The sequence below is a fragment of the Colletotrichum navitas genome (assembly GCF_030913465.1).
Source record: "Colletotrichum navitas strain CBS 125086 chromosome Unknown LY79scaffold_16, whole genome shotgun sequence".
NCBI classification, from domain to species: domain Eukaryota; kingdom Fungi; phylum Ascomycota; class Sordariomycetes; order Glomerellales; family Glomerellaceae; genus Colletotrichum; species Colletotrichum navitas.
The window spans coordinates 534,686-555,302 of NW_026850562.1; the positions used below are offsets into that span (position 1 = coordinate 534,686).

Below are 20,617 nucleotides of genomic sequence, written 5' to 3' on the forward strand. Positions count from 1 at the left end.
TTCGTAGTGCATTATGTAGACGAAGTCTCCTACACAGTCAAGACCATTGATTCACAGTAGCGCCCTCATGTTCTTTAAGATAACCCTGCATAACAAACCCCAGGCCCTGCCGCCCATCTCATCGTGGGATTGCTGGACTGAAGGGGTAAGTCGGCAGGTGAGCGAGTAATTCACTGGGCAGCACGGGTATCCGATCCCAAGCAAGCACTGTAAAACGAGCAGGCCGGTAAGGTGAACGGTGGCGCCTGATTGGTCAGGCGCCACCCACGCGTCCCACTGTCCTTCCCGCGCCTCGTCCACCTCAAACCTGTCCGTCACTACAGAATCTTTCTGCGGCCGCTTGCTTTCTTGCGCAAACAAGCAAAAAAACGCACAACCGTCACGACCAGCCGTCATGAGAGTGACCTGCGCGACACGTTGAACCCCTTATTTATCCCTTTTTCACACCCAATCTCCGGCTGACCGCAACGCGGCCACTTCCGCTGTAACTTTTCAGACCCCTCCATCGCCCATGTCTCCCTCGTCTTGAGCGCCCTTCCTTCTACACCGACGACAGCATGGCTTCGTCAATCACCCCGGCTCAGGCCGAGCTCATCAGGCAAGTCCACAACCTTTGCTGCTTACTTGGAGTGCCGGGCTAACTCGTCGTCTTTAGCTCGCTCGCGCCCGATGACATTCCGATCAAGTTGCGGTGCGCCATCTGCAGCAAGCTCGCCGTCAACGCCTTCCGCCTCCCCTGCTGCGAGCAAGCCATTTGCGAGACTTGTCAGTCGTACAAACTCCTGCGTTGCCATTGCGATCGTCCTCTGACTGATATCCCAGGTCAATCTTCCCTACCCTCGTCTTGCCCGGTTTGCGAGCACTCGCCCGTGTCCGCCGAGGATTGCACGCCGCATAAGTCGCTGCGAACGACAATCAAAGTTTTCCTCCGTACTCAGGAGAAAAAGCGCGAGGAGGCGCGGTCCAGGGATGTGAAGGACTCGGCACCGCCTTCTCCCCCCGACTCGAAGCCAAATCCATATCCAGCTGCCCCCTCCGAGCCCCCGGCCGTCGAGACCCCTTCGCAGCCTGCCGCTGCACCCAGTGCGCAGGGCGAACATGCCGATTCCAGGCCTGCGCCCGCCGCGGACGCGAGCACGAGCGAGAACACTGATGCCGATGCGGCTGCGGCACAGAACAGCAACGTTGGTGCCCCGATTGATGCTTGTGCTGGCTTGAAACCTCGCTGACACGCCTTTTAGGACGCGCCCAATCACGGCGAGGAGCCATCCATCTCTAAAGGAGAGGAGGACGACGACGAGATAGTCATCATCACCGGTGACGAGAACGTGGCCAAAGGCAACGGAAACGCTCAACCGCAGGAGGGTGATGATGCCGCGGAGAACGACGGTGCCGAAGGTGATGATGCGAATGCGAATGGAAACGCCAGCTTCAACGGTATGAATGGAGGCGGCTTTTTGAACATGAACTTCGCCGGGAACGGCGACTTCAACCAGATGCAGATGATGATGGCCATGCAGAACGGCATGGGGGCCAACTCGTTCGGCAACTTTCCTATGATGGGTAGGTCTCACCCGTTCCCACATACGCGACCTGGGCTGACGTTACAAGGTATGCCAGGAATGGGTATGGACCCAATGGCGATGCAGAACATGTACATGAACGGCGGCTATGGTCCTCAAGGCATGGGCATGGGAGGCTTCGGCGGTGGTTTCGGCTCAGGCTCCAATAACTGGAACGGGCAACAGTCATGGAATTTCGGCCAAGATAATTTCAATTCTGCTAATGCTGCTGGCATGGGATCTGGTGACTTTGGCAACTATAACTCAGGATTCCAGTCAGGGTACAATCAAGGTAATTACGGTCACCAATTCAATGACTACCGCCGCAACAACTACGGCAACCGTGGACGTGGACGAGGACGCGGCTTTTACGGCGGTGGCTATGGTCGGGGCGGATACCAACAGTATGGCGGCTACGGGGACCAGAGCCACATGCAACAGCAGCACGGGTCCAACATGCCCGCCCAGGCATCTGACGTCGCTAGTCGAGCAGCCGGCAACGTGGACGAGTTTGGCCGCGAGCGTACCAACGAGCAAGGCGACGCCTCTAATGCGGGAGGTGACAACAGCGGAGAGGATGGTGGTGGTGGTGGTGGTGAAGGTCCCAAACCCGTGAACGAGGCCGGGAACGAGGAGGGCCCTCGTGATGGATTGGAGAACGCTGAGGACGGACCAGACATGGCACAGGATTCCGGTGACTACTCTGCGTATAACGGGAACGGTATGCCTGTAGGCTATGGACCCCAGCGTATCCCACCCCCGACTTTCCCAAACCAGAACCCGGGATTCGCGCCTGCGGCACCTGATGTTCCCATAAATGCCCCGACGGGTCCCAAGGCTATGCGCCAGGGCCTGCCGAATACAAGCTTGCACACGTTGCGTGCACGAGGATATGTCATCCCTGATGAGAGAGGCGGTCGACAGGCGTCGGCTGATAGGCCTGTCGCGCAGAGCCCCGTTGTGGAACAGCAACGATCGAGGAGCAGCTCGTCTACGCGCACCAAGGATAAGGATCGCAGCCGGCGACGGGAGGCGAGTCGAGATCGTGAGAGGGAGCCTGACGTCAAATCAGAGAGGGACAACGTCACACGCGAACGGGACCACTCACGCTCCCCATCACGCAGCAGAGATCAGAGTCGAGAGCGCAAGAGCGACCGCGGCGACCGCGGCGACCGCCACCGGCGTCGGCGCAGACGCTCAGAATCCAGGTCGGTCGACGATCGAGACGATGAGTACCGTCGCAGGAAGCATAAGAGCCGGAAGCACACCTCATACAACGATGACGACGAGGTCAAGTCCCGATCCAGAGACGACGGCTACGAGGAAAGGTCGAGGTCTGCCTCGCCCAGCGACTCGAAGAGATCCGGCCACCGGGGCCGCAGGGACCGCGACGAGAAGCGGCGCGACCGGGAGAAGGACAAGTACCGGGACGAGCACGACGATGACTACCACAGGAAGTCCAGCCACCGCTCCCACAGAGACAGAGATCGCGACCGCGATCGCGACCATGACCGTGAGCGTGACCGCAAGGATCGCGATCGCGAAAAGGATCGTAAGCGCGACAAACATAGAGATCGGGAACACCGTCACCGCAGCAGTCGCAAACACTCGGCCGAGCCGCCGACGCCCGTCGAAAAGGACTTCAACCCGCCCACCGGCCCGCGGGGCAGTACATCAGGCCTCGAGATCAGGGGAGCGAGCTCCAAGCCTGGTCGAGCCTCGGACCGACAAGATACGGGAAGACGAGGCTCTCAGGCATCGGTCAACAGCAAAGCTGCGCCCAGCGTGCCCACCAAGGATGCTCATGCCCTCGAGCGTGAGGCCAGGGACCGCGAGCGTCTGGTCAAGGAGACGCAGCGCATGGCTGGGCTGGCCGGCCTGGCGGGTATCAAGCGGGGCAGAGACGAAGGCGGCGACGACGGAAAGCGCAGCCGACGCAAGGGGCGCCGCAGCGAGGCCATCAGTGCGGAGGACGAAGAGGAGCGGATGCGCAGGATGGAGGCCGAGCGGGAGGGACATCGTTGGGGCTAGCAGCCCGGCGACAACGCCACGTTTGCCGGTATGGGAGCCAAGGGGAAGGCCGGTGGCAGATTGGGTCACCACGTTATCCTGCCGAGCAGACAGCGGCGGGCGGACAATGCCACCGACCACTTCTGAGCGGGGTGGGTTTACACTTATGTAGAGGTCGGAGGGGGGCATACCAGGTTACATTCGATACCAACCCAAAACAAAAAAAGGTCCTGTTCCCCCACGTTTTCCAGCACGCCCACGGCCAGGGAGCACAGGCGGCTTGCGGGATTAAAAAAAAAAAACGGGAATAGGTAGACTTTTTACGCTTCAGTAGCCGCGCACGGCCTTTTAGAGTTGTAATTGAACTCATTGATATGACTTTGACTTTCCAACCTGGGTGATGCTTGCGAGATGCGTGATCCTGTGACGGCAAACTCATGACCGGACGAGGATTCCATTCCGATAATGGACGGGTTCGTCCGCGGCTCGTCCCTCGGACTCGGGGCGTGGTCACTGCACCGTTGCGCGCCGGGGTCCGCGGTCGAGTCGGGAAACCTGAAAGAGATATATATATATATATGTGCGGACGCCGGGTTCCTCTTCACGGCTCGCGCCGTCGGCGAGGTGCGTCGACCGGCACCCCTTCGACGGGAAGTATTCGGGGCTGGGGTGGTACGCCGGACCAAACCCCCGCCGGCCGTTGGTCCCCATGACTTCCCTTCCTACCGTCGTGCACTAAGGCCCAGCCCGCCATCTGGAATACGTTGTGGCGCCATAGTCTGACAAAGGGTCGTTGGCGACTTTCTAACCGTAGTCGGTGGCTTTTTTTAGTGGTGCCCCCCCCCCCCCCCCCCCCCAATGTAATTTGCCAGCGTCCATTCAGGGTGACTAGTCTGCCGATCCCACTCCCAGCTGGCGCTTACGGGGCAATCAACAATCGAGTTTGCCGGCCATTTCCATGCGGGTATAGGTAGTGTACGAGGAGGGAAATCGACGAGACTTGTAACACAACGCAGCTGTGGACGTCTCTGTTGGTGTTCACCGGTACGGGCCATGCATGGCCCTTGGAGTGCGACTTTGTCATTGTCGGCCAACGTGCTGCGCCAACACCCTGACGGGGGGGGGGGGGGGGAGGAAGCACATCACATCAGCACCAGCGATCGTCCCTGGCAGGTACCGAATCGGCTCAGGTCTGCAGTTGTACGAGAAAGAGGTAGTCTTGGCTCTGCGCGAGACCCCCGACCGTGCCGACACGCAGGGTAGCCGAATAATCAAGCTCATTCAGCTTTTGTCAAGCTGATGCGCCATCGAGCCATCTTATTGGCCGGTGCTCTTGAACTCCCCCTGCCAATGTCGGACTCTGCAACTCCCGGGGAACTTGTACGATTGCTACGGTACCCCCCCCCCCCCCCCCCCATCTCGAATACGACACCACCATGTTGGCTTTGTGATTTACCCAGGATTCGGAACTCAACTAAAGGGGGGGGGAAATACCCTCTCTTTCTCTCCTGTTCGTGATTTTGTCAAGATGGGAGAGCTCGTAGAGGTGACACAAGCGCCAGCGAAGAGGACGTGCCCGACGTCGAGCCTAGCTAGGCGCCAGGTCCATCTCTTATCGCGCTAGCTTATGGATCATTGTTTCTGGCCTTACGGTCGGGGGGGGAGGGGGGGGGTCGCCGCCGATGAAGGTCCCCTTGGAGGCGATGTAGATACAGCTTCAAACCCGCAGGCCATATGGGGGAAGAGGCCGTACCTCCACGGCACCAAGTATACTTACACACTTGGCAAATACAAGGTGGAGCATCATTGTCTGCCGGAGAGAGAGATGCGTACGGAAGATGACCACAACAGCGACAACCGGATCCCGCTGCTGTCTTCTCTGACGCGTTTCCCTGGGCTATCCTTATCCTGGTGCCTGGCTGATGCGCGAACGCCACCTTGGGCAGGGCTGGAGGAGAAAACGGCACCAAAGAGTCGTACAGGGCTAATACGGGCCTAGCTTACCGGGTCAGCCTAGATGGTCTCAGGTCTGGCCCTCTCTTTCCCTTTTCCCCTTCTTTTCCTTGAACAGTCTCTGGTTTCTCTTACCCTTTGCGCGAGCCTTGCTGCCTATTTGCTTTACTGCCGCGGTCCTTTTCTTAATTCCCCTTAGCGTGCTGCCGTTCCTCCCCGCCCCCTTGTTCTTCTTGTTCCGCTCTGTCGTAGAGCCAAGTTACTCTGCGAAAGGCGTCTAAACCCTCACCATCCGGAGTGCATCTCTCGGCGAAAGGGACTGCCCTTGTACTTCATTACCGGCCGGCGCTCTTTGATCCGCCGCCGGAGGAAATCGGGAATTCGGTAGGTAGGCTTAAAGGGGAATGGACAGAAGCGGGAAAGACGACGCCGAAGCACGCGAGTGCACCGCCGCCGACGGAGACGGGATGAGGGAGGGGGAGAAGTATCTCAACATGGCGCACCATCACCGACACCAAGATGAGCAGGAGTTCGAGTCGGGCCTCGAGGTCGTCGCCGCCCCGAGCCCCTGGCGCCCGAACGACATCCCGCTCCCAGAGGTCGTGCCCTACGCCCACGTCGACGCCAAGCCCGCCTTGGCACCGCACGTCGCCGACGACGCCCTCGCCTGGAACCACTACTACAAACAGAACCCGGGCCTCGAGGTCGCCCCCGTCTCGCCGTACTCATCCGCGTACGGCCCCGGCGGTCAGCAGCACCCTCCGGGCTACCACCACCCGTCGGCGACGCCGCTAAGCCAGAGGTCGCTCGACGCCGACGGCCAGCGGAAGCTGTGCGGCGTGCGTCGGAAGCTATGCTACATCGTCATGGCCGTCGCCATCGTCATTGCCGTGGCGGCCATCGCCATCGGCGTCGGCGTGGGCTTGGCGGTCGGGCGGCGCTCGCAGGGCGACTCAGGGTATGTCTCATTTCACTTTCCTCCCCTTTTTCCCTCTCTCCCTCCTTCAGGTGCCCGTTGTATCTGTGCCTCTGTCTCGCTCTCGGCTCCTCGCCATCCCATGTTTGAGCCTGCCCAGCTAACAAAGACCTCTCTTCTCTTCCCCTCCCCCAGCGACTCAACAAACCTCGAGTCAACAAAAAACGCAACAATCACCTGCCCGGCCAAGGACAACGCGACCTTCTCGGCGCAGGACAACCCCGCCCGCCACTTCCGCCTCCTCTGCGGCCACGACTACAACTCGGCGGACGGCGCCATAGACCTCTCGTCGCAAAACACCACCACGATGGCCGCCTGCATCGACCTCTGCGCCGCCCACGCCGATTGCGTCGGCGCCGGCTGGGGCGAGTACTACGGCAACCGCGTCTGCTGGATGAAGAGCCGGCTCGGGGAGATGAACACGTCGGGGAACTGGCTCTTCGCCGTGGACGTCAACAAGGCGAAGGTGTAACCTGCGCCAAGAGCCTTATGTTCCCCCTCGGGTCTTGTTCTGTCTTGTGTGCGGCCGCCGGGGTCAAGGCTGCATAGTGCCGGAAGAGTAGGAAGGGACAGGCGGCGCCGGGCGACGGGAAGCCCCTCGATGAGAAATATGACGGCGCTCGGGAGGCGCTTGGTCTTGCGCTGAAGGGGCCCTCGGTAACGGAACGGGAACGGCCTTTTCCGCGAGTTGGGACGACTAATGAACATTCAAAATCATACTGGCCTGTGTAGAGGTAAAGAGGGGGGGGTGGGGGGGAAGCAACCGGCTACAACGGTGCGGCGCTCGAAGCAGCTCCGAGATATGGCTCGGAATTGATGGCTGAAGCGGGCTGGGGGGGGGGAAACATGTACGATACCAAGTTCATTCCATTCTCGGACAAGATGGTGTCATCAAACGTTCAAAGTCTTTTCATTCATTGCTTTTTTCCCCTGCTGCTTCCTGATCATTTGCAGCTCTTCGTCACCCGCCAGGCGACAAGACCGCGCCTACCGATCACCCGTGCCAAGGTGTTCCAAATGCCGTCGTCACCAAAATCCAAATCGTCGAGGTTTAGATGCTGCTTGTAACGCCATACCTCGCGGAACCGCAGACCCTTGAGCCCCTTGTTGGGGATATAGGGGTCGATCCATGTCGCCGACGCCGGCGCCATCAGGTACGTGCCGTTCTTCTCCTTCAGATACTCCGAGTTGCGTCGGTCGGCGGGCGTATCGCACGTCGCAAGCTTGGTGAGCTCCTCGAGGAGCGTATCGCCCTTCATGCCCATAACGTCGCGCGTGGTGAGAACCTCATTTTTACCGTTGAGCAGCCAGATGGGCGGCGTGTAAGTCTTCCACCAGACGGCTTGCGTCGCATCTGGTTGCTTGCTCAAAAATACCTGACCCGGCACAACACCTCCCTGGTGGTAGATGCCCATCAAAATGCCGAAGAACAGATTGAAGACAATCCAGGCGCCGATCCATACCCGGAGAAGAGTACGACTTCTGGGCATGTGCACAGAAGAGAGGATGAGCGGGACGGTCGGCAACAGGAACCGGGCTTCTTGGTGCTGGAAGATGGACAGCACGAAGACGCCGGAGATGGCCGAGTAGAGTCGAAGCGAGATGTGCGGCTGGGTGAAGAGCAGCACTGCCGCCGGGCCAATCAACATGGGGATGTTGATCAGGAGATGCTGGTACCAGGGGTGTAGGCCATGCTGCGCGAGGTTGTTTATGTCAATGTTGTAGAGAAGGTTGTTGAGTGGTGTGATGACGGGCCGGGAAATGAGGTCTGCCCATTTAATGGGCTCAGAAAGATAAAATACCGTATCCAGTGTGATGGCGACGAAAGTGGTTGTGAGACCAGCCAATGCCATGAAGATGAAGGAGACGGGCCTGTCACGTTGTTAGTGGGCGAGTGCATCCCTGATACCATGACATCAGGGATGGACCAACCTGTTGAGAAAATGGGGTATCAAGCGAAGTCCCGGAATCAGCAAAAACGCCGGGAAAGTTATCCTATTAAACAATCCGAACACGGCCACTACGCCGAGAATCGAAGAAGCAAGAAGCGACGATTGTTGCTGCCACAAGCATTAGCATGCCAGTCGGTGCGCGGCCGCAAAGCTCTACCAATCGGTTCCTTACCGGGCTCTCGCCAATGCGCTGAATCAGGACCAAACACCAAGCAACAACCAGGCATTCAACCGAGTTGGAGAACGTGTGGGTTTGGTAGGTCCATGTGACGTAAGACGAAGCAACCAAAAGCACAGCAACTCGTCGGTGGCGCGGGGAGCTGATGAGCTCGTGGATGGCCCAGTCCTCCAGTACAAAGCTGGTGACGAACATGAGCACGCGAAGGGTCCAAAAGACTGCGATGGGAGGGATCTCCCCGTCCTTGCCGTTACCGATCCACAGCCATCGCAGTAGCAACATGGGCAGGCCGTACACAGGCCATAATGGAAAGACGCTTCGTATCGGATGTTCGTTTGTGAATTCCCACGTGTGTCGGACCGGGTAGCTGAAGATTTGGCCTGCGCCACGCCGTCAGTCTGGATCCTTGACGAAAACGAACCCGAGCTCAAGGGAAGCTCAGGGAAGCTCCACGGCGCACAACACAGAGTTGCACCTATGACCCGCACCGAAGGGGACAGCGTATGAGACATACCTGCGATAACCTCTGGGCCTTGGAAATTCTCGTCGGGGTGGAGGTAGCTGGGCGATAGCGCGAACCACAGCCGGATCAACACCAGAAACAGGTAGGTCCTCCGCCACATAGCTCGTCACGCTTTTGATCAATGTATGGCCGTCGGGGGTGCTGCGTGCAGCTCGAGCATCAGTCGGCAGTCGAGGGTAAACGAATTACAAGTCGATGGTTGTTAGTCGGGACGAGGGCGACGGGAGGTTTGTTGCGAGGAGTATTGGTCGCAACGTCGCATCATCAGGAGGAGGAGCGCATGCAAAGAAGCCGAACATGCGATTGTTCGCCAGGGGTGTGTCGGCAACGAGGTGTGGAGGATGAAAGGAGAGAAACGTAGGATCAAGTAATCCAACAGAAAATGGATGTTGCAAGGTGAAGGAGAGGGCGGAGGAAGAAAAAGAAACAAAGGCAATGAACAGCGCAAGGCAGAGAGGTGAGGTATGGTCAGGGTATTTCTGCGCAGACGCGAACGCTGAGTGCTCAGTCCCAACGTGTCGGAGGGGGTACCTACTCTGTTTTTTTTTTTTTTTTAAGGGTAAGGTTCCAGAGGTTCCAGGTCCCCAGCATTAGACCCAGAACCATCCATATGAGGGTGTATCCGCAATTCCTGAGGTAGGCACATGGCCCCTGCCCTCAATTCTGCTTGGTGCTTCGCTTCTTTTTCTTGCCAGGGGACTGCTGGGTGGCATGAGACGTCAGGTGAGGAAAGGTAGCTCGAGGATTCTACAGGCCGCGAAGGTGGCTGTCATCTCAAAGCAAGCAGGCACGGTGTCCTCTACCTACCTACGTAGGTGGCCACCTCCCTGAGCTGAGTATGTACTATTACCAAGGAAACTGGGCAGGGGTAGTTGGTCAGTAATGCCGCTCTTGCTCTTGCTTTGAGCATCACCTTAAAATCACATTATACCTTCCTTGGATGGGGTGCATGCCAATTGCCAACGCGCGACCTTACTACTAATGTACACGTCGCTGCAACGGCCCCCTGTTCCCTGCCAGTATCTTCTCGCTAGAGGCCTCGCATGGGACTACTAGCCCCCAAAACGGCTAAGGCGAGGGCATGTCAGTGGCTCAGTACTTGCTACGTGTTGTGGCTCTTTCCATGGTCCCTTCCATTACCTGATTTACTTGTCCTCCTCCTCGTCCACTGGCTATCCGTACAATACATTGCGTGCCTGGGGTGACAACACCCCTTTCCCCAACCAAGGCCAACCAAATAACACGATATGAGCTAGCGGGTTTCTGTCATTATGCATCATCTCCATCCGGCACACCCTCAACCTAGCGACGGCTTGTCAACTTTGTTGCTCTCCTGAAGTCAACCCATCTCTGGAGTAACAGGCATGTACACACTCACCCACGCCCGGATGGAGTCGATTTACAAACCTCGTTCGTCCGGTGAGGGCTGATATCAGACGAATGCAATGGAATTTGGCCTGGGGCATATTAGATCCATCCACGGAAGCTTCGACTTCGTGAGCCCATTAACATTAGAGGCGCTATAGGTAACCATTGATGACTGTCACGGACGAAAGCGCGCCACCTACTCTGGCTGGAGCGGTACCATGAAATTAAGTCCGGAAAACGGACCCAGCAATCTTTGTACTTCTTTCCAGTCTCGTGCTCAGGAGCTTTTTGCGCGACAGGGAATGCTTCGCAGAACGTTGCCATCTCCAATGACTTGCGCCATATGACTGCGCGTCATGAGACCATTGGCTCTCCCCTGCGTGTCGTGGGGGTTGATTCCCTGGGGCAGACAGGCTTCCTTAAGTGTGTGCAGCTCGCTTTCGCCATCGGCCCTGGCTTGCCTTATCGCCCGCCCCCATCGTCTCCAGATTCCAGTCCGATATGGGCTTCGGTACAGGGCCACATCCATGGCGCGTGTAAGTTGACAACACTGCGTCGTGCCATGAGGAACACAGTCACGCTCAGGCGGTAAGCACAAGCCCCACCGCCAAATTCACTGCCGTCGTCATCGTCGCCGACGTTGTTATTAGCAAGCATCAGCCTAGGAAGTCGGAGCCATCCCGCCCGAGCAGCTCGTTCACCGAACAACCGTTGAACGGGAGGCGGTACATTGCCGGCACTCGAACGGAGGCGCCAAAGACCCGGTTCTGTTCCGGTGTTTGCTTTTCCGGTCGGTTTTGGCAAATGTGCACCCGCCCAACGGCGTCGCGCAAGCGTCCTCCCAGTACCGGAACATTTTTGCTCTCCCGTTCCTCCTTGACACACCCAAACCTGGAAATGGATATCTCATTTTGCCCTGACCTTACACTTGTATTTCCTTTCCAGGGCACATGCGGTGATAAGAGCGTGCTTTGCTTCAAACTCGATTTTGTCAGCTGGGGCGTCTGTGGTCACGAGTTGTCTACTCGGTCACAAGCGTCTCGTGAAGAGACATCGTCTGGACTATTGTCATGGGATAGACCCGACTTCCAGGGAATCAAAATTTGGGCCCAACCAGATACGGCACCGTATCTGTGTGATTCGTTGAGTTGGCATATTTATATGCTCAGCTTGAAACCGTTCAGCACAGTAATCTGGCATCTTCGTCAGAGCACCGTCGTTAATTCCAGGGCAACCGCTCTGCAGCAAGAAAATATAATATGATCAAGCCCCAAGTGTATGCAGCATAGTTGCCCTGTATCAGAAGCCTGTAGCAAATGAGGCCGTCAAACATCAGCCGCTACTCATAAGGGCCAGCAGTCAAGGTCATGTTTGAGTTGATGGTGTTGCTGATCCCTCTCCGCCAGGTGCCTGGCTGGAAGGCTTGGGGCTATCGGTAGCTTGACCTGACCTGCTTTCCAACAGCAACCATGAATCAGCCAAGCGAGAGTCGGCAAACGAATCGGTTCCGAAACGCAAGGTGTTATGTCGCCCACGGTAGGCCTGTAATAACTCAGCGCAGGAGAGAACTGAGCCAAATACGTTTACCAGTGCTGTCATTTTATTTTTTCCATCTTGAGCTTCAAAGCGCTGCTGGGTTGGCCTTGGTCGCTGCGGATTACAAGTCGTAGGAGAGTCTTTTGTCCTTGTTGGAGTAAACCCGCAAAGGGCATGCAGACAGCAACACCTTTCCTTGCCCCCTAAAGATGAAGGAAATTCGGAAAGGAGTCATCCCGGGTCTAGGAGGATCTTGAATGCTCTCTTCCAGCTTCTGCCTAGTCACGTCGGGGCCTTGAACTGAAAAACAACACCTTTCTATTGATTTATTAAAATAGACTCCACGAGAGCGGGGGTTTCTCTCCTGTCCTGAAGCGCAATGGGTTCCGCTGCCCTGCAGCTTTAGTGGGGGGCTTCGGCTGAGGCCTTTGAGGTCGGCTGAAAGACGATGGTTTGGGGCCTAGGACCAGCTTCTCCAGTCTCCAGGCACCAGAGGCAATGGACCCACTATTCGCTAAGAGCAAACGATTCAAGCCAATCAGAGCACCTGCCTCTCTTCCTTTTCGTCTGGCACCTGCGTTTTCCACAGGTAGCCATCCCCTCCGTGACTTCCCTTTTCTCCACAACCAACCGCCCCCCGACCCCAAAACCATCCAACCCAAAGTCAGCCTGCCAGACGTGATCAAAAGCTATCTCCGACTGCACACCATTTCCACTCTGTTTGTCGACATTACTTCAAACAAAACCCAGGTTGTCTTCGCCCACGGACGTAAAAGCCTATCCTATATATCGACTTCTCCCAACCGTAAGTTGTCAATGCACATCAGCCTGCGACATCCGCTTCACCTGGGCTCTTCTTCCCCACCATCCTCCGCCTTCAACCCTCAGCCGATTAATCAATCAATCAAGCCACGCTCGATCATCGCAACTCACCACTTCCAAGCCAAGCTAACACCCCCCAGGACAGCATCACACGATTAACAGCCCGTATTATACAAAATGGCCGCCGAAAAGAAGGACTCCAAGATTTGGGTCCAGTCTAACGATAACATCACCATCCCAGTTGGTACGTCAGACCCCTCCCGCCGCCACTCGACCTTGTCGCACCCTGCTGACTGAAGGGCACTAGATCGTGTTGTCGCTGAGCGCTCCATGCTCATCAAGAACATGCTCGAGGATGTCGGTGACGACAGCATCAGCCAGGAGAACCCTATTCCCATCCCCAACGTACGTCGTTACCCCGCCATTTCTGCGTTACCCACGACCACAGCGCTAACCTTTCCTCCGCAGGTGAATGAGGCAGTCCTTCGCAAGGTCATCGACTGGTGCGACCACCACCGCAACGACCCCGTTCAGACCCAGGACGACGAGAACGATGCTCGCAAGAAGACCACCGAGATCGAGGAGTGGGACCAGAAGTTCATGCAGGTTGACCAGGAGATGCTTTTCGAGATCATCCTTGTATGACGCTCCGCCGCCGATTGATTGTTAACGTGTCCAAGCTAATACCTGTCTAGGCCTCCAACTACCTTGACATCAAGCCTCTACTCGACGTTGGTTGCAAGACCGTTGCCAACATGATCAAGGGCAAGTCCCCCGAGGAGATCCGCAAGACCTTCAACATTACCAACGACTTCACACCCGAGGAGGAGGAGCAGATCCGCCGTGAGAACGAGTGGGCCGAGGACCGCTAAGAACCTTGGTCAATTTGGGTGGTGGATGGCCGGAGTATGGGTTCGAATCCCTCTTCGGATATCTCTCTTCACTCCTAATGTGTGATGCATCGTACTCCGGCGTTTATGACGATCGCTCTTTTATTCGGTTTCGGTTGCCTGGAAAGTTTGCGGGTTGCTCCACAGGTCAGGATTTTGGTTGTTCGCGGACAGGGGCATCAGGATGGTGAGTGAGACAGTCGACACACGACTCCCTCTTGCCGAGTAAACATGCTCCGCCAGTTGGTTTGCTAGATATTCATAGCAAGACACTTGAGTACTCATTTTCTCTGAACCTGAGGATAGCCAGACGATTCTAGTGTGCATTCTTCTTTTTCGCTTGGTAGCCAAGTGAAGTTCCCTGCGGGGATCCATTCTCGTTGCGCTGCCCATTAGAAGAGCCAGAGGCCTACAGGGTCTGGATTGCACGTCCTGAGTAGGACAGCTTGTGCCTGGCTATTCCTCGGGCCTACATATTTGCGTTTCAACCTATTTTGGTTGCGAACTGCCGAAATAGGGCGGGGCACTCGGCACGGAGGACCAGGATAGACCAACAATTCCAGGGCGCTTCTGCACACAATGTAAAAGAGCGATCGTCTTACCCGTATCGGAACGGCAAGTGCTTGAGCAGCCGCTCACTGGGCATCGTCCACGAATCACAAAATTTGAAACAAATCTGGGCTCCATGGGCAGCATCCGTCAGGACCGGCGTCATCTCGGTGCCGACCTAATAGTCCTATTGTACCCGATGAAGGCGGCCTTGCCGACCTGAGTTGACATCAGGATCCGAGTACAATTGACTTAGCATACACGTTGACGTATACCGACTAGCCAAACTGGTGAGCCAGACCCTGAACGACCGTAAAAGTCATGGAAATCCAAGCCAACAAGATGCCGTGGGGTTTTTGTGTCTTCGTTCAGAGGAATCAATGATTTTGCATTCCTTTCCCTATGACCGTAACATGCAATACGTAGAGAGTCTAGCCGAGCCGGGCATTCCCATTTTGGTTCCCCTCCATCCTGTGAGACTCCCTCCCCCTCGAATCGGGACTCGAGCCAGCGGGTATTTAACGAGTCCGTCAGAGTGACCCCTCCCAGTTGTGAAAGAAAATTTTCCTCAAGTCGAGCGCGGTGTCGTCGTTTTTTCGGTCGGCGGTACCATGGGAGACCGGGAAAAGCCCGCAAGGTATGGCAAGGGGATTTTGAAGAGAGAAGGAGGCGAGTGGTTTAGATGCCGAGCTTGCTCTTGCGCCAGTGGCGTCTCTTCGCGTTGTAACTGTGCTTCACGTCAGTCATGTGCTCGATCAGACTTCGGGGTCGAGGCCTTCCCGCCTGGCCGTCCTTCCAGCACGTAGTGCCGAAGGACGACTAGAGGGAGTACCCCCGAGGGTGAATCGTACCGAATGGTGTTACCGGTGCGAAGACGGATCCATTGGGGGATGGGGCGGTTCTGCTTCTGCGCCTTGGCGAGCTTCTGCTTCGTGCGGAAAGACTTGTGGCTCTGTATTCGAAAAGAATGTCAGCGCTCTGCTTCCGGGTTGGGATTTTGTTCCTCGTTGCGGCCCCTTCTCTTCGATCGTGATAGCGATGATGTGTGTTGCCCATCCACCTCTCTCTTTAAAAGTCCACGAACCCGCGCGCGCGGCGGGGGGGTTCGCTTCTCTTCACCATCCGTTTCCGGGTAATTCGACCGCGAGGAGAGGAATCACATCATCATTGTCGTCGTCGTCGTCGTCGTCGAAAAGAGGCGCGCAAAGAGGGCGTGGGCATCACGTACCGGCATTTTGACGGCTGTTGGCTGATCAAACTGGTCGAGTCCTTGGGGTGCAGTTGTGCTCTCGATGGGTTTGGGAGATTTTTCTGATTTCTAGAGAATTCGTGCGCAGGAGGCGTACTGGGTTAGCGAGCCCGCAGTTGCCCTGATTGGCGGGCAGGGCAAGAGGTGGGGTCGGTCACGCTTTCCGGAGGAGTCACTGTGGTCACTCGCCTCAGAGGCTTAATCGTGTGGCTCCGCGTGGCTCTCCCCCTCCTTACATCGAAGAAGTTCTGATTAGATAAGACTTTCTTGTCTTTTTATCCTTTTTCAGAAATGACTCGACAGAGAAACTCTGCCTAAGGCAGTCAGACCATACGCTGATTACGTGATAATCCCCAACCGGCCCCCAGAGGTGCCGTTTGAACGCCCGGACCGGAATTCCCATCCACCCATGCATGTCTTAAAAATTGTCAATTAGGGGGGAAACCCGTTTACCGTTACCTTACGCCCCAGGGGAGCAAGCCGTCAAGATTCTTGTACAACGGTCCTTTGTCCACTGGGTTGCAGGCAAAACAGCTTGAAGGAACGGACGGAGCGACTATTTGTCACCAAATCAGAAAGGGATAGGCAGGCCTCTCGTCATTTTACCCCTGAGCTTCATCCGATCTCCTGGGTTTTTCTCTATCAATGCGGACACGGGTACGATTGCCCTGTACATAAGGTACCCAACTCACCGCCAGGGGTCTTCCGTCATTCAGCTGCCGCCTCTTGGGAAACAAGCCACCTTTGCTACCTATTTACACCACCAACCTTTCTGTCCCGAGGCCAACCGCGTACAGTGGTAAGCAAGCATTACTACACTCGCCCGCAACACCACGGTCCTTGCGTCGCTACTTGCCAGTCCTGAAACCAGCAACAACGCCTTCCGAACCCTCCAACGTATAATCCATCAAGATGGGCGCAAGCATGTCATGGCTCTCCGGCCTTCTGTGGTCCAAGAAGGAGATTCGGATACTGATCTTGGGACTGGTACGCAACAACTCCCCCGATAGACACGTCCCTCCATCGCTGCCGCTTTCTGGGAGACCACAAATCCCTGTCCAGACACGGATGCACGAGGCTGACAAACTGCGGATGTAGGATAACGCTGGCAAGACGACACTCCTGTACAGACTAAAGGTGGATTTGCGCTCTAAACAGCCCCGACACTCGCGCGGGCGCGTGTGTGGACAACTGGGAAGCTAACGTTTTGGACCGTCTAGATTGGCGAGGTTGTCACAACGATCCCGACGATAGGATTCAACGTCGAGTCCGTCACATACAAAAATCTCAATTTCAACGTCTGGGTACGCGGAGCCCCCCCCCCCCTCCATGCACCCCTCACACGTTTCAGCGAGCACGCAAGAGACTGACACGAGCGCCCCGCGCGCCTTGCCTGTAGGATCTAGGCGGCCAGACCAGTATCCGCCCATACTGGCGGTGTTACTACGCCAACACGGCCGCCGTCATCTTCGTCGTCGATTCGACCGATATCGAGCGTCTGCAGACCGCCGCCGAGGAGCTGGGCGCCATGCTCAACGAGGAGGAGCTCAAGGACGCCTCGCTCCTTGTCTTCGCCAACAAACAGGATCAGCCCGGCGCCAAGGGCGCGGGTGAGATCTCGGAGGCGTTGCGCCTGGGCGAGCTGCGCGACCGGAACTGGAGCATCATGGCCTGCTCCGCCGTCGACGGCAGTGGTGTTACGGAGGGCATGGACTGGCTTGTCGTACGTTGGCGTCCCGCCCCTTGGCTTTCTTGAGGGGCAAGTCATTTTCCTCAACAGAGTACTGACGTCTTGTAGCAAACTGTCAACCAGGAGTCATAAACAAGGAGTCTCGGCTCCTTGAACCCCATACGCCAGCCAACCCCCAGCAACCATTATATATAACGCCCTTCACGATTCATAATACGGCCCCTTTAGCCGGGCAGAGCTGCGCATCAGTGGTGTGTTTTTGTCGGTGTCTTTTGGTTAGGGAGAAGGCCCCACGTAGGATTTTTTTCGGCCTCAGGGTACCGAAGCATCGGCGTTTCGCCTTCGTCGAGGGTGTAACAGAGTGATGAACGTGGAATTGGGGGGCAGTGTTAACCGGTCAGCCTCGCCAGTTGTTAATGGGCGTCAACGCCCTCGTTGGAACGATGGGCTCTCGATCGGAAACGGATGGATACATACATTGCGCAGATACATTTGCATGAGGCGGTCAAAGGGCATGGCCGGGACGAGACAGACAGAGAGAAACTCGAGTTGATTCGTCGTTTTATCAGTTTATACGCTTCTAATGCCAGCACGGGGACGTCGTACCGCGTCCCTGGTTTCTGTTCTGACATGGTCGTCCTTGTTGTCTGTGTCTTCGCCGCACGATATGACTGTGGAAATGAGGTGGAAGAGGTGCGTAAGAAACATTTCACAAGACCTCGCTGGAGTATCGAGGCTCACACGCAGCAGACACCTGATGTGGTTATAATTCTCGGATTGGATTCATGAGCATGAGCGAGCCCTATTTGAAACAAGAAAACAGCAATGCCGACTTTATCGAGCAACTGCCTTATCATTATGGGGACCTCCAGAGCAGGCTAAGCCAGCAACGCAACCGCCCCTGCCGCGGCGGCAGCAAGCGCCGCGATATCCCACCGCCGGTGTGGGACGGCGGCGGCGGCCCCGGTCTCGGTGGGGACCCCGGCCGGGGTGTCGAGCGAGGACACGAGCGACGTGGGGCAGGGCATATGTTTCCCCTCCGAGGGCGCCCGCCTCGCGAGCGGCACGTCGAAGAAGCACGTCGGCGGTTGCTGGTCCGCGCCCGTAGGCGTCGGCTGCGTGTGAACCGTCCGCGTCCGCGTCCCGGTGGACGACACCGTGATGGTCGGCGGTCCGAGCGGCGGGGACGGCAACGGGGAAGTGGGAGGGGAAGGGGAAGGTTGCTGGTCTACCGGGTTGCGGCAGCCCTCCTTCCTTGACGGGCCGCACGACTGGGCGCTCTCGCATGACCAGAAGTCGGCGGTGGAGGGGTCGTTACAGCAGCGCTGGTTCTCCCGGACGCAGACTGGGCCGCAGGCGATCGTGCGCTCAGGGCAGACGGTGTCGTCATCGTCCAGGGGCGGTATCGGGGCCGGGCTGGGTGTTGCTGCGGTGAGAATGAATAGGAGAGAGAGGGGTGTTGCGAGGTGCATGATGGGCCTGTTCTATGGTGGCTGAAGGTCCACAGAGTTTGTATCTCAAAGCCTTTTTTTTTCTCGAAAGATTACTGAAAATACCAGATATTGTTTTCCTGTACCAAAACAGAGCTGGGGGAGTGTTATATAGGATTTTTAGTCTGCTTCGGCAACGCGGGCGGCGAGATTTCCTGTAGCCGCGATGAAAAGGGGTTTGCTGTGAATCACATATGGCGTGTGACGGTGAATTTTGTGATAGACTCATGTGTTCTCACAGCCACACGCTCATGGAAACCCCCTACTTGAGCATCCACCGCGGATAGAGGACGCGTTCGGGTCCGGGTCGGATGCGGGTGTGACGCTGGCCTTCCCATCGCGGAGAATTCGCCACGTTTGCTCCCTCCCGCTTGTCCTTCGTCGTGTGGTGTCGTGATTCGTGTGGTACCGTGGTTTTGAAGGGGTGAGTTGGGAGTGACGCCTCCAGCTCGTCCGTTCTGTTTCGGGGCGAAGACTGTCATAGAGCGGGGAGAGAGCCACCCGTAACACTTGACAGAAGTCGGGGGGGGGGGGGGGGGGTTGTTGGGGGAGGATGATGAGCCTGTTCGTTCCGCATGGCCGGAGGTTGTAATAGGCAAGGCCTTAGGGCGTACGTCGACGGTCCTGCCGTCAACCTCCCGAGCCGGCGCGTCGTACATCATATGTCGCTGGACTTGCCCTCTTCACCTGTCCGACGAAAGTAAAATTTGCCTTTCACGAGAACTGCCAAGTCGGCCAAGCCGATAGAGACCTACTTACACCTTCTCGGTGGGCGAAGACGAGGATCGTCAGCCAAAAAGTCAGTGACACTGGTTGAGGTTGCTCGCCGTACATTCCCTGTATGACGCTTCCATATTTTCTATGACGGGCAAACAACCCGTTTATTTCCCCTCCATTCCAGCACCGGAAGTATTTTTATCTCGTTTCATCCGACCATAACACCGCAATGGCTCTTACAAGAGAGGACAAGCACCAAGTCGATGCGGTGATGGTGCGGGTTTGATTCAAGACTTGGTATTCCGCTCGGCAAGCCGAGCTCTGATATTCAATAGCTCGTTAACACCTATTGCATGACGGATAGCAAGCGCTTCTCGGCCAAGGTCTACGTCAAATTCGTTGACTATGAGCTTATAGCTGTGAGAGCGGGGGCGTCGTGCATTCGACGTCGTGTTATGTCGCTGGCAGTTGACAGGGTTGTTGGGCAGATGTCACTGGGGAATTCCAATGCGCTGACCCCTATCACCTCCCGGAGCTCTTCTTCTAAGCTGCCTACGAACAGAGTGCAGCTTGAGACTTGCAGCTCCGGAACGGCTTGACTTTCGGAATGGCTTCCGCGCCGGAAGGCGCCGTCTGTCTTGCTGAGGGAACGTCACCTCCATTCTTCCGCGGAGCCACGTGGATCCTCCCCGGGTTGAAACAGAAACTCTGTCTCTTACTAGCGGGCGGACATAGGATCTTTCATGTTCTGTTTGTCTCCCAGCGCAGCATTTCGTGACTCGATCGGGGGGAGGGGGTTCGTCCCTAGAGTCTTGTCCGTTCTGGTGTATAGACAACCAATAGCATGCACACCAGCAAGCCTTCGGGCTCAATGCAAGATTCCGGCCACCCCCGGGATATCGCCGAGATGCGAAGTCTCAGTCCTCGGCGCTTGGCCGACAGCACGCACCCCTTGCCCCAAAGCAGAGCCCGCGGCGCCCGGGAAGCGTGCCGGGCCCCGTCGGCTCGTCAGCCGAACCCGACGAGCGGCCATGTGACGCGGCGAGATAGAAGTTTTGTCTCCCTGAATGCAGACCTTGGCGGTCGCTAGAAGTCTCTGGTGTGGGCGCGACCTTTGCCGCGGCGATAGCGCCCCGCACGATGTCGGCGATA

At 56.9% G+C, this 20,617-nt stretch overlaps 9 protein-coding genes across 9 annotated transcripts; 6 read left to right on the forward strand and 3 right to left on the reverse strand.

Annotated features, from left to right (window-relative positions):
• Positions 1 to 285: 285 nt before the first annotated feature.
• On the forward strand, positions 286 to 3,815 carry LY79DRAFT_111630 (uncharacterized protein). Its single transcript, XM_060550706.1, has 5 exons — positions 286 to 598; positions 656 to 765; positions 823 to 1,184; positions 1,242 to 1,563; positions 1,612 to 3,815. Exons 1-5 carry the CDS (start codon positions 558 to 560, stop codon positions 3,591 to 3,593), a joined length of 2,817 nt encoding a protein of 938 aa, XP_060416421.1. The 5' UTR covers positions 286 to 557; the 3' UTR covers positions 3,594 to 3,815.
• LY79DRAFT_111631 (uncharacterized protein) lies at positions 3,816 to 4,413 on the forward strand. The gene has a single exon (XM_060550707.1). It carries the CDS (start codon positions 4,038 to 4,040, stop codon positions 4,353 to 4,355), a length of 318 nt encoding a protein of 105 aa, XP_060416422.1. The 5' UTR covers positions 3,816 to 4,037; the 3' UTR covers positions 4,356 to 4,413.
• A 1,606-nt stretch (positions 4,414 to 6,019) lies between these two features.
• Positions 6,020 to 6,973, forward strand: LY79DRAFT_668148 (uncharacterized protein; the record flags this gene model as incomplete). The annotated part of the gene is made up of 2 exons (XM_060563484.1): positions 6,020 to 6,483; positions 6,637 to 6,973. 2 exons carry the CDS (start codon positions 6,020 to 6,022, stop codon positions 6,971 to 6,973), a joined length of 801 nt encoding a protein of 266 aa, XP_060416423.1.
• A 343-nt stretch (positions 6,974 to 7,316) lies between these two features.
• LY79DRAFT_547525 (Alg9-like mannosyltransferase) lies at positions 7,317 to 9,709 on the reverse strand. The gene is made up of 5 exons (XM_060557331.1): positions 9,690 to 9,709; positions 9,146 to 9,633; positions 8,626 to 9,011; positions 8,434 to 8,561; positions 7,317 to 8,373 (listed from the first exon to the last, which is right to left on the reverse strand). Exons 2-5 carry the CDS (start codon positions 9,252 to 9,254, stop codon positions 7,446 to 7,448), a joined length of 1,551 nt encoding a protein of 516 aa, XP_060416424.1. The 5' UTR covers positions 9,255 to 9,633; positions 9,690 to 9,709; the 3' UTR covers positions 7,317 to 7,445.
• A 2,649-nt stretch (positions 9,710 to 12,358) lies between these two features.
• Positions 12,359 to 13,135, forward strand: LY79DRAFT_111726 (uncharacterized protein). Its single transcript, XM_060550708.1, has one exon. The coding sequence runs from the start codon at positions 12,557 to 12,559 to the stop codon at positions 13,037 to 13,039; it is 483 nt and encodes a 160-aa protein (XP_060416425.1). The 5' UTR covers positions 12,359 to 12,556; the 3' UTR covers positions 13,040 to 13,135.
• Positions 13,058 to 13,752, forward strand: LY79DRAFT_668150 (Skp1 family protein; the record flags this gene model as incomplete). Its single annotated transcript, XM_060563485.1, has 4 exons — positions 13,058 to 13,124; positions 13,188 to 13,285; positions 13,349 to 13,519; positions 13,576 to 13,752. The coding sequence occupies 4 exons, from the start codon at positions 13,058 to 13,060 to the stop codon at positions 13,750 to 13,752; spliced, it is 513 nt and encodes a 170-aa protein (XP_060416426.1).
• A 1,245-nt stretch (positions 13,753 to 14,997) lies between these two features.
• On the reverse strand, positions 14,998 to 15,553 carry LY79DRAFT_668151 (ribosomal L39 protein; the record flags this gene model as incomplete). Its single annotated transcript, XM_060563486.1, has 3 exons — positions 14,998 to 15,046; positions 15,171 to 15,271; positions 15,548 to 15,553. The coding sequence occupies 3 exons, from the start codon at positions 15,551 to 15,553 to the stop codon at positions 14,998 to 15,000; spliced, it is 156 nt and encodes a 51-aa protein (XP_060416427.1).
• Positions 15,554 to 16,480: 927 nt separating this feature from the next.
• LY79DRAFT_668152 (ADP-ribosylation factor family protein) lies at positions 16,481 to 17,390 on the forward strand (the record flags this gene model as incomplete). Its single annotated transcript, XM_060563487.1, has 5 exons — positions 16,481 to 16,555; positions 16,667 to 16,705; positions 16,789 to 16,872; positions 16,968 to 17,291; positions 17,367 to 17,390. 5 exons carry the CDS (start codon positions 16,481 to 16,483, stop codon positions 17,388 to 17,390), a joined length of 546 nt encoding a protein of 181 aa, XP_060416428.1.
• Positions 17,391 to 18,136: 746 nt separating this feature from the next.
• Positions 18,137 to 18,730, reverse strand: LY79DRAFT_668153 (uncharacterized protein; the record flags this gene model as incomplete). The annotated part of the gene is made up of 1 exon (XM_060563488.1): positions 18,137 to 18,730. One exon carries the CDS (start codon positions 18,728 to 18,730, stop codon positions 18,137 to 18,139), a length of 594 nt encoding a protein of 197 aa, XP_060416429.1.
• Positions 18,731 to 20,617: the final 1,887 nt, after the last annotated feature.

Excerpts from the sequence above, each read along its gene's own strand:
- LY79DRAFT_111630 (XM_060550706.1), top strand. The coding sequence starts at position 558 with ATGGCTTCGTCAATCACCCCGGCTCAGGCCGAGCTCATCAG. Across the intron at positions 599-655 it reads GCTCAGGCCGAGCTCATCAG|CTCGCTCGCGCCCGATGACA; the intron begins GCAAGTCCACAA and ends CGTCGTCTTTAG. Across the intron at positions 766-822 it reads GCAAGCCATTTGCGAGACTT|GTCAATCTTCCCTACCCTCG; the intron begins GTCAGTCGTACA and ends CTGATATCCCAG.
- LY79DRAFT_111631 (XM_060550707.1), top strand. The coding sequence starts at position 4,038 with ATGGACGGGTTCGTCCGCGGCTCGTCCCTCGGACTCGGGGCGTGGTCA.
- LY79DRAFT_547525 (XM_060557331.1), bottom strand. The coding sequence starts at position 9,254 with ATGTGGCGGAGGACCTACCTGTTTCTGGTGTTGATCCGGCTGTGGTTC. Across the intron at positions 8,562-8,625 it reads AGCGCATTGGCGAGAGCCCG|CAACAATCGTCGCTTCTTGC; the intron begins GTAAGGAACCGA and ends TGCTTGTGGCAG. Across the intron at positions 8,374-8,433 it reads ATACCCCATTTTCTCAACAG|GCCCGTCTCCTTCATCTTCA; the intron begins GTTGGTCCATCC and ends ACAACGTGACAG.
- LY79DRAFT_111726 (XM_060550708.1), top strand. The coding sequence starts at position 12,557 with ATGGACCCACTATTCGCTAAGAGCAAACGATTCAAGCCAATCAGAGCA.